General features: G+C 48.8%; 1 protein-coding gene across 1 annotated transcript; it reads left to right on the plus strand.

The window, feature by feature from the left end:
* The first annotated feature begins 901 nt into the window (after positions 1-901).
* LOC126199615 (uncharacterized) lies at positions 902-9,186 on the plus strand. The gene is made up of 2 exons (XM_049936543.1): positions 902-929; positions 8,555-9,186. Exons 1-2 carry the CDS (start codon positions 902-904, stop codon positions 9,184-9,186), a joined length of 660 nt encoding a protein of 219 aa, XP_049792500.1.
* The last annotated feature ends 2,229 nt before the right edge of the window (positions 9,187-11,415 follow it).

An 11,415-nucleotide genomic window follows, 5' to 3' on the forward strand; every position in this document is an offset into this window, starting at 1 on the left:
GGAACTTCCACCTTGCTTAACTCGCTGGACAGTGTGCCTAAGACGTTCAGCCTGACCGGGTTGCCTCCAAACACGTCTCCGACGATTGTCTGTTTGAAGGCATATGCGACACTCGTCGGTGAAGAGAACATGATCCCATTCCTGAGCGGTCCATTCAGCTTGTTGTTGGAACCCATCTGTACCGCGCTGCAAGGTGTCTTGTTGCAAAGATAGACCTCGCCATGGACGTGAAGTTTCGCTCATGCAGCCTATTGCGCACAGTTTGAGTCATAACGCGACGTTCCGTGGCTGCACGAAAAGCATTATTCAACATGGTGACGTTGCTATCGGGGTTCCTCCGAGCCATAATCCGTAGGTAGCGGTCATCCACAGCAGTAGTAGCCCTTGGGCGGCCTCAGCGAGGCATGTCATCGACAGTTCCTGTCTCTTTTTATCTCCTCCATGTCCGAACAACATCACTTTGGTTCACTCCGAGACGCCTGGACACTTCCCTTGTTGAGACCCCTTCCTGGCACAAAGTAACAATGCGGACGCGATCGAACCGCGGTATTGACCGTCTAGGAGTGGATGAACTACAGACAACCATATCTGTGTACCTCCTCCCTGGTAGAATGACTGGAACTGATCGGCTGTCGGACACCCTCCGTCTAATAGGCGCTGCTCATGCATGGTTGTTAACATCTTTGGGCGGGTCTAGTGTCATCTCTGAACAATCAAAGGGACTGTGTCTGTGATACAATATCCACAGCCAACGTCTATCTTGAGGCGCTCTGGGAACTGGAGCGATGCAAAACTTTTATTGATGTGTGTAGAATATAATACACCAGTCACACCACTTCATACAGCAAATGTGCTGTGAATAAGGAAGAAAATCAGGTACCACTCAACTACGTCACTCACAATGAGTGAGGGCATGTATCCACCAGCAAGTAACTTCCGCAAGTAATTTGCGCAAGTTCTTGACGAGGTGTTACAACCAAGACTTGCACAAGTGTACCTCTGCAAGTCACTTGGGCAAGTTAATTTCAGAAAATTGCTGCTAGTACTTACAGAAGTGTCGCGTTGTGAGAGGCAAGTGGAAGGTGCTTAAAAATCAGAGTAGCCGCCATCGTTGTTGCATCATAATTTTTATTATTGAAGAAAAATCGCAACGAAAAACAACATGTTAATAAGAAAGTGACTTTGTGAAGAAATGGTTTTTAAGTAACATCTTATTATCTTGTTGTCAATGCTGAGTCTCAAAATCTGCCGCAATACATCCTAATGTGTCCTGCTCTATAACCCTATCTCTAAAATCCACGTGTTCCGAGCCCCACAACACAGAAAAGCCTTCAGCTTTCTGAGTTAACGATTGTGTTCTTTCCCTGGTCCTTGCGTAACTCTCACTTTTCAATACTGACACTTTAGTGCCTATCTACACTCCTGGAAATTGAAATAAGAACACCGTGAATTCATTGTCCCAGGAAGGGGAAACTTCATTAACACATTCCTGGGGTCAGATACATCACATGATCACACTGACAGAACCACAGGCACATAGACACAGGCAACAGAGCATGCACAATGTCGGCACTAGTACAGTGTATATCCACCTTTCGCAGCAATGCAGGCTGCTATTCTCCCATGGAGACGATCGTAGAGATGTTGGATGTAGTCCTGTGGAACGGCTTGCCATGCCATTTCCACCTGGCGCCTCAGTTGGACCAGCGTTCGTGCTGGACGTGCAGACCGCGTGAGACGACGCTTCATCCAGTCCCAAATATGCTCAATGGGGGACAGATCCGGAGATCTTGCTGGCCAGGGTAGTTGACTTACACCTTCTAGAGCACGTTGGGTGGCACGGGATACATGCGGACGTGCATTGTCCTGTTGGAACAGCAAGTTCCCTTGCCGGTCTAGGAATGGTAGAACGATGGGTTCGATGACGGTTTGGATGTACCGTGCACTATTCAGTGTCCCCTCGACGATCACCAGTGGTGTACGGCCAGTGTAGGAGATCGCTCCCCACACCATGATGCCGGGTGTTGGCCCTGTGTGCCTCGGTCGTATGCAGTCCTGATTGTGGCGCTCACCTGCACGGCGCCAAACACGCATACGACCATCATTGGCACCAAGGCAGAAGCGACTCTCATCGCTGAAGACGACACGTCTCCATTCGTCCCTCCATTCACGCCTGTCGCGACACCACTGGAGGCGGGCTGCACGATGTTGGGGCGTGAGCGGAAGACGGCCTAACGGTGTGCGGGACCGTAGCCCAGCTTCATGGAGACGGTTGCGAATGGTCCTCGCCGATACCCCAGGAGCAACAGTGTCCCTAATTTGCTGGGAAGTGGCGGTGCGGTCCCCTACGGCACTGCGTAGGATCCTACGGTCTTGGCGTGCATCCGTGCGTCGCTGCGGTCCGGTCCCAGGTCGACGGGCACGTGCACCTTCCGCCGACCACTGGCGACAACATCGATGTACTGTGGAGACCTCACGCCCCACATGTTGAGCAATTCGGCGGTACGTCCACCCGGCCTCCCGCATGCCCACTATACGCCCTCGCTCAAAGTCCGTCAACTGCACATACGGTTCACGTCCACGCTGTCGCGGCATGCTACCAGTGTTAAAGACTGCGATGGAGCTCCGTATGCCACGGCAAACTGGCTGACACTGACGGCGGCGGTGCACAAATGCTGCGCAGCTAGCGCCATTCGACGGCCAACACCGCGGTTCCTGGTGTGTCCGCTGTGCCGTGCGTGTGATCATTGCTTGTACAGCCCTCTCGCAGTGTCCGGAGCAGGTATGGTGGGTCTGACACACCGGTGTCAATGTGTTCTTTTTTCCATTTGCAGGAGTGTATATCATATACAAAAATATTAATGTTCGTTTGTTCAGAGTCGTGTATCTCGGAAACTTGACCAATTGTTTTGAATACTGCATTCTAATACAGGCGAGTTTTTAGGTATATATTTCTTTAATATATGATACACGTAACTTTTTGAAATTTTTTGTAACAATGTTTCCGCAATATTAAATTTATAAGAAATAGTGTGTTACATGTATTTAAAAATTGGTATATATAAACACACGCGTATTGCAATGCGACGTTGTGTAAATTTCAAAGCATTCGGTCAATGTTCGATTAGGAACATCTACAATTTCTATATAAGTATAAAAGTAGATGTTCACGTCTTCAAAATCTCAAATCTCCGGAAGTTCTTCACGGATTGTTTTAAAAATTTTGACACAACATTGCATTCGAATACTCACGTATTTTATACACCTACAGGAACACCATCATATGCATATGTACTAAAAGGGGTATGTTATAAAAATGTAAATGTTGGTTTGTTCAAAATCATAAATCTGCGAAAGTTCTTGACCAACTGGTTGTAAATTTTGACACACTGTTGAATTCTAATACAGGCGTGTTTTTAGGTACCAAATTCGTTTAACGCGTACATTTTTAATATATTAATATACAACGTATAAAGAGAAAACATGGTTACCAAATGTCTCAAGATGCATCTTTCCGACTTTCTTCAAATTTTTACACGTAACAGTAATAAACGCTTAGACACATGTAGACTATATACTTTTTAATACATACATATATAGTGAAAGCTGTAGTTATGGTTTACTAGAAAAATATTATAATACTACTATAGAATCTGCATATTCAAAAACAACAAACAAGGTTCAAAGTGAGAGAAAGCGGGGGAAGAGGAGATGAACAAAAGGTTGCGAAGAAATGGACATAACAGGTGTAAGGGAGGAAATGGACAACGAGAAGGGGAAGAAGGAGATGGAGAGACATGAGGGGCGGGGGGGGGGGGGGAAGAGGAGAATGTTGTATCCTAGCCAGTAATGCCAACCGAGCCCGCTGCCAAAAAGGTTGGCAGCATCAAAATCCGGACGCCGTCCGCATAAGCAGCGCCAGTGATACAGGAAATCGCCGCAAGTCTGCGCGCGCCACCGCTGGCTTCTGGCTTCTTAAGCGCTGGAGTCGCGAGCGCTAGGACAGTTCTGGATTCGCCGCTCAGTTGTAGACTCGCCACCGAATTGTGTACCTGCTAGTCAGTTGTGTGTTCATCGCAGCAGAGTTGTTGTTTGTCGTCAGCTGATGCTGACCAAGCCGCTCCGACTCGAACTAGACAGATTTCTGTAGACCATGTTCACCACTGTGTTCTGTATCGTCGTTAATAAAGATAAGTACCGACTTTCATTTAATCCGAGTGTTTGGGTTTTCATCTTTCTGTTCACTGTTCCAGCGGACCGGTCGGCCCGCTACTAAAAGTGTGGCGGTGACTTCGTAGGCCGTTTCTACAGCGAAGTGTTGTCGCTACGAAGGCCGTCACAAAACTGGCGACGAGGACTTCCGAACTCGTGTGTAGGGCTGGTTCAACTTGTTTCTTGAGATAGAATTTTGGGGGCTGGTTTAATTTGTGTTCACTATGTCTGCCGAATTACAACAGTTAATCTTGTTACAGAGTCAGCAAATACAAAGTCTTGTGGAAGCAATCGCCAAACAAGCGGCTAATCCACCACCACAAAAGGAACAAGCACAGGCAGCACCGCCTTTTCGTGCTTTTGAGGCATCACGAGAAGAATGGCAAGAATATTTCGCGCAGTTGCAGGCGCACATGACAGTCTACAAAATCACAGGTAATGAGCGGCAGCTTTATTTAATTTCCACTGCAGGCGTGGAAGTCTAGAGACTACTTTGTAAGTTGTTCCCGGAATCCAAGCCAGAAGCTTTAGACTATGACGTTGTTGTTAACAAGCTTGCTGAGTATTTCGAGTCGCGAGTTCATGTGGCAGCAGCCAAATTCAAGTTCTTCAGATTAAAGAAACTGCCACATCAATCTAATAAACAGTGGTTAACAGATTTACGGGGCCTCACCCGTCAGTGCCGATTTAATTGTGTGTGTGGAGCTTCCTACAGTGATGTCATGTTACGCGACGCTATTACTCAAAACATTGCAGATTCTCGTATTCGTGCTGCTATCTTAAAGTTGCCTGACCCGTCATTAGAGACTGTGATGAACATTATTGAAGCCCAAGATACTTTTGACTATGCTGAGTGTGAGTTAGATCAGCCATGTATTTCTCAAATTGCCTGTGCTAAGCAAGTTATGTCACGCCCGCGGCCCCACCGGCAGAGTCAGACTGTAAACACTAGCCGGCCGCGTCATGTTAAACACATTCGTCAGCCGCGTGTGCAAAATGATAGAGTTAAGTCTTGCCCTAAGTGTGTTCTTGCTCATCCTCGTGAACGCTGCCCGTTACGAAACGCGGTTTGTCACTTTTGTCAAAGGAAAGGACACATCCAGACTGTTTGTTTGCGTAAACGCAAGAACAATTCTAGTGCTGCCCAGCCCATGGATATTCATGTTCTTCAAAGCCAGCCCGCCCAGGAGGTCGCGTTTAAAGACTCTTCCACGGTTCGTGTGGGTAATAAACTTGTTCGCAATAAGCCACCCACCCAGCCCTCTGCTATGCGACCCAAGCGTAATTCAAACGCTGTAAAAAGTAATGTACAGACTGCAAGTGAAGCGGGAGTTGTTGTTCCACCCGCCCAACCCACGAGTTGTCGTAAGCAGCGAACACGCGCTAAACGCGCTGATTTTGTGTCTTCCGCCTCCGCTGCACCGATCCAGAGACTGTAATAAACTATTTGTGAAGCTACGCATCCAGGATAAGACCTTCAATTTTCAGTTAGACACTGGTGCGTCTGTGACTCTCATAAATAGTGCTACGTATGCGGCTATCGGCCGCCCTAAACTTTCAGCGGCAAAACATTCTTTGGCTACTTATAGTGGAGAACAAATTCCTGTGTTAGGTGTATGTAGCGTGCCAGCCACATTCCGGGGCAACACAAAAACAGTTTCATTCACAGTGCTCCGCGCTACAGACAGTGTAAACATTTTCGGATTAGACTGTTTTGACTTGTTTGGCCTGTCTATCCAAGACAATGTGTTGCAACTTAATTCTGTTGTTGTTCCTCAAGACAGCATAACAGATTTGTGTAAACGATACAGTGACATATTTAAAGACGAACTCGGTTGTGCTGCGAACTTTGCCGCTCATATTACGTTAAAAGATAATGCTCAGCCTCGATTTTTTCGTGCTCGTCCAGTGCCTCACGCCCTCCGGGCACCTGTAGAAGATGAACTTCGTCGTTGGCAAAACAACGGTGTTATTCAACCCGTTTCAGCGAGCCAGTGGGCTTCTCCCTTAGTTATTATAAAGAAACCGTCTGGCAAGTTACGTTTGTGTGCTGATTTTAAGTCGACAGTTAATCCTCAGACTGTCATTGATTCTTTTCCTTTACCTAGACCGGACGAGCTGATGGATAAGTTAGGGGAAGCACGTTTCTTTTCCAAAATTGATCTCCGTGAAGCATATTTGCAATTGCCCCTCGACGAGCAATCACAACAGTATTTTGTCATAAACACGTCGTTGGGGTTGTTCCGTTTTCTGCGTTTGCCTTTTGGTTGTGCGTCAGCTCCAGCTGTTTTTCAGCGTTTTTTGTCCCAACTTTTGGCTAATGTGCCATCGTGTTGCAACTATTTAGACGATATTGTTGTGTCCGGTCGGACGCCTGCTGAACATTTCCGTAATTTGGAGTGTTTGTTTACAGTGTTGTCTCAGGCAGGCCTACGTTGCAACATCGATAAATGTTCATTTTTCCTTACGGAGTTGGAGTATCTGGGATATGTTATTAATGCTCAAGGCATTCATCCCTCCCAGTCACATTTAGCAGCTATTCGTGGTTTGCCCGCCCCTCGCAATCTGCATGAATTGCAAGCAGTTCTTGGCAAATTGACATATTATATTAGGTTTATACCTAATGCATCACAGATTGCTGCACCGTTGCATCGTCTCCGCCGTAAGAATGTTCCGTTTGTGTGGTCAGCTGATTGCCAATCAGCTTTTCAGCAGCTCAAAGAGGCTTTATTGAATGATCGTTGTCTGGTCCATTACGACCCTAACAAGCCTCTGGTGTTAGCTTGTGATGCCTCTTCTTTCGGCCTCGGTGCTGTGTTGTCTCACCGCGTCGGTAACACCGAACGTCCTATTGCGTTCGCATCTAAATTGCTAAACAAAGCTCAGTGTAATTATAGCCAATTGGACAAGGAAGCGTTGGCTATTGTGTTCGGTGTCACAAAATTCCATCACTACCTCTATGGTAGACCATTCTATTTAGTAACAGATCACAAGCCCCTGACGTCACTGTTTCATCCGTCTAAACCAGTTCCTCAGCGGACAGCTCAGAGACTACAACGTTGGGCTCTTTTGTTATCACAATACCAGTATGAGATACTGTATCGCCCTACAGCTCAGCATGCAAACGCTGACGCGCTTTCTAGATTGCCGATTGCTGCGGATGATGTCTTCGATTCCTCTGACGACTCTTGCCATCAGATTGACGCCGATGAGCATCAATCCCTCCGGGATTTTCCGATTGATTATCGTCAGGTGGCACGTGAGACAGCTACGGATCCTCATCTGAGTTTACTATTACGTTTTGTTCAACGTGGTTGGCCGTCCAAGGCAAAGGACATATCGGATCCTGTGGTTCGTCGCTATTATCCGCAACGTCATCTGTTGTCCGTTTCGGACGGAGTTTTGCTGTTACGCACCGAGAATGACCAGCTTCGTGTAGTGGTTCCCCAAGTGCTCCAATCCAAGGTCCTCGACTTGTTGCATCAAGGTCATTGGGGAGTGGTCCGCACCAAGCAGCTTGCCCGCCGTCATTGTACATGGATCGGCATTGATAAGCAGATTACGCAGATGTCTACAGATTGTTCGACGTGTGCCGAACACCAAGCTGCTCCGCCTCAACGCTATTGTGAGTGGGCACGCCCTGCCGGTCCCTGGCAGCGAGTACATATTGATTTCGCTGGTCCATATTGGAATTCTCGTTGGCTCATCGTGATAGATGCATTTAGTAATTTTCCGTTTGTTGTGCCCATGCAGTCTACAACGTCTGCACAAACTATACAGGCGTTGACTTCAATTTTTTGTATTGAGGGTCTTCCAGAAGTTTTAGTGTCTGACAATGGTCCACAATTTACCTCTGCTGAATTTGAAAGTTTTTGTTCTGCCAATGGCATTCGCCATGTTCTTACTCCGCCGTTCCACCCTCAATCGAATGGTGCAGCGGAACGTTTTGTACGCACATTCAAGGATCATATGGACCGCCTTCGTGCTACGCACTCTCGTCAGCAGGCCCTCATCACGTTCCTGTCGTCGTACCGGACCACGCCACGCGACGGCCCTTCGCCTGCGGAGCTTCTCCACGGCCGTCGTTATCGCACCCTACTACGGTTGTTGCACCCCCCGGATCGACCCGCCGCTTCTCAGCATCGCACGCGTTTTCAGCGCAACGACGCCGTTTTTTTCAGATTTTATCACGGTCGCCGTCGTTGGGAACGTGGTACCGTGATAAGTGTCCAGGGTCGAGGTTTTTATACTGTTAAAGGTGCTACTGGGGTGCACAGGAGGCATCAGAACCAGTTGCGCCGCGCTGGCCGCCCGGATTCTGCCGCTCGTTCTTTGTCCACAGATTTGGTCCGCGGCGGGTTCCAGCCGCGCCTTCCGACTTCGCTGCCGCCCCCAGGGCAGCAGCAGCAGCAGCAGCCGTCGCCGCTACCACGCCGACAGCCCGTCCCGTTGATGCCTCCCGCGCAGCTTCATACGGGAGCGCCCCGGGTGGTCGCTCCGGCGCCTGCGGTCCCTCTTCAGTCGCCACCGCCTTCGGAGCAGATGGACGTCGACCCCTCAGCCGGGCCGCCTTCCCAAGCGGTGGCTGTGCAGCCTGTCCTGCAGCCGCTTTCTTTGGGCACCCCCAAGGAGTCTGACACCGCAGCGCCTTGTCCGGCGCCCACTCAGCAGCCGTCGACGCAGCGTCAGGAGACGCTGCCTCTCTTCGTGGGTCCCGACGCCCCGTCGCGTCCAGTACCGGAAGCTGCGCCCGTGGTCACAGGCGTGCACCCTGACCTCGGTTTTCAGTCGGTGTTTCCCGAGGCCCCACGCAGCCAATGCTGGGGTGCGGGCCGGGGACTGCCACCGACAACAGTCTCCGCCCCGGTCTCTTCTGCTACGTCTGCGGCCAGACCCCTCCCCCGCCGTCGACGCTCGCCACGTCATTATTCAACGACGGTGCGGCGATTTGGGGGGAGGAGTGTTGTATCCTAGCCAGTAATGCCAACCGAGCCCGCTGCCAAAAAGGTTGGCAGCATCAAAGTCCGGACGCCGTCCGCATAAGCAGCGCCAGCGATACAGGAAATCGCCGCAAGTCTGCGCGCGCCACCGCTGGCTTCTGGCTTCTTAAGCGCTGGAGTCGCGAGCGCTAGAACAGTTCTGGATTCGCCGCTCAGTTGTAGACTCGCCACCGAATTGTGTACCTGCTAGTCAGTTGTGTGTTCATCGCAGCAGAGTTGTTGTTTGTCGTCAGCCGACGCTGACCAAGCCGCTCCGACTCGAACTAGACAGATTTCTGTAGACCATGTTCACCACTGTGTTCTGTATCGTCGTTAATAAAGATAAGTACCGACTTTCATTTAATCCGAGTGTTTGGGTTTTCATCTTTCTGTTCACTGTTCCAGCGGACCGGTCGGCCCGCTATTAAAAGTGTGGCGGTGACTTCATAGGCCGTTTCTACAGCGAAGTGTTGTCGCTACGAAGGCCGTCACAAAAGAGAAGATAGTGGGACGAGGTGATAGACAGAGAAAGGGGGAAGGTGGAGACGATAGATAAAGAAATTGAGAGTGTTCGATGGATACAGACAGAAAAGAGAAGGAGATCAGGGCGTGAATCCAATTCTCAAGTCAAATGTCTCTAAGCACTATTGGACTTAACATCTGAGGTCATCAGTCCCCTAGAACTTAGAACTACTTAAACCTAACTAACCTAAGGACATCACACACATCCATGCCCGAGGCAGGATTCGAACCTGCGACCGTAGTAGCAGCGCGGTTCCAATTCTCATACATGTTTAAGTAGTCTAAGCATCAGCAGAGCGTGGCGGAGTACAGCTAGTTGAACAATAAAGCTGCTTCTGAAAGTTGGCGAAACATGCAAAAGTCGACTCGCTGAGGAGGGGGAGGGGGGAGATGTTTCCACGTCAAACGTCTTGTAGAAGCAGCTTGTACAAGTGACTTGCGATAGTTTACTCGCTAATGGGGACACACGTCCCAAGAAAACAAGCATTAACCGGTTGTTCAGAGAGCAAAATTCTTCCAGAGCATTTGGCCTGGTGACATTAAAGACACATGTTACACGGGATTACAAGCTCTGGGCTCTCGCACGACAAAGCTTACGAAGTGGCAGAGGATTGCCGCCTCCAGAACCGGTCGGCAACGCGCCATACAGATGGAGACAGCGTTAATCTCTAAGCAGTGGCCAGTGAGGCAGCCCCTGTGCCTCAGACATGAACTAGGGCTGTTGGCAAAATATCGATATACCGATTTTTTTTAAATACCGTTATATATGAACGCAGTGCTTTTCACACAATATATCGATATACAGGGTGTTACAAAAAGGTACGGCCAAAATTCCAGGAAACATTCCTCACACACAAAGAAAGAAAATATGTTATGTGGACATGTGTCCGGAAACGCTTACTTTCCATGTTAGAGCTCATTTTATTACTTCTCTTCAAATCACATTAATCATGGAATGGAAAAACACAGCAACAGAATGTACCAGCGTGACTTCAAACACTTTGTTCAGGAAATGTTCAAAATGTCCTCCGTTAGCGAGGATACATGCATCCACCCTTCGTCGCATGGAATCGCTGATGCGCTGATGCAGCCCTGGAGAATGGCGTATTGTATCACATTCGTCCACAATACGAGCACGAAGAGTCTCTACATTTGGTACCGGGGTTGCGTAGACAAGAGCTTTCAAATGCCCCCATAAATGAAAGTCAAGAGGGTTGAGGTCAGGAGAGCGTGGAGGCCATGGAATTGGTCCGCCTCTACCAATCCATCGGTCACCGAATCTGTTGTTGAGAAGCGTACGAACACTTCGACTGAAATGTGCAGGAGCTCCATCGTGCATGAACCACATGTTGTGTCGTACTTGTAAAGGCACATGTTCTAGCAGCACAGGTAGAGTGTCCCGTACGAAATCGTGATAACGTGCTCCATTGAGCGTAGGTGGAAGAACATGGGGCCCAATCAAGACATCACCAACAATGCCTGGCCAAACGTTCTAGTACTGTAGAGCAATGAGTCACATGTCAACACAAGCACCGAAGTCAACATTACCTTCCTTCAATTGGGCCAACTGGCGGTGAATCGAGGAAGTACAGTACATACTGACGAAACTAAAATGAGCTCTAACATGGAAATTAAGCGTTTCCGGACACATGTCCACATAACATCTTTTCTTTATTTGTGTGTGAGGAATGTTTCCTGAAAG

This window comes from Schistocerca nitens, chromosome 8, assembly GCF_023898315.1.
Source record: "Schistocerca nitens isolate TAMUIC-IGC-003100 chromosome 8, iqSchNite1.1, whole genome shotgun sequence".
Taxonomy (NCBI): domain Eukaryota; kingdom Metazoa; phylum Arthropoda; class Insecta; order Orthoptera; family Acrididae; genus Schistocerca; species Schistocerca nitens.

Excerpts from the sequence above, each read along its gene's own strand:
- LOC126199615 (XM_049936543.1), top strand. The coding sequence starts at position 902 with ATGAGTGAGGGCATGTATCCACCAGCAA. Across the intron at positions 930-8,554 it reads GGGCATGTATCCACCAGCAA|ATTTGGTCCGCGGCGGGTTC; the intron begins GTAACTTCCGCA and ends CTTTGTCCACAG.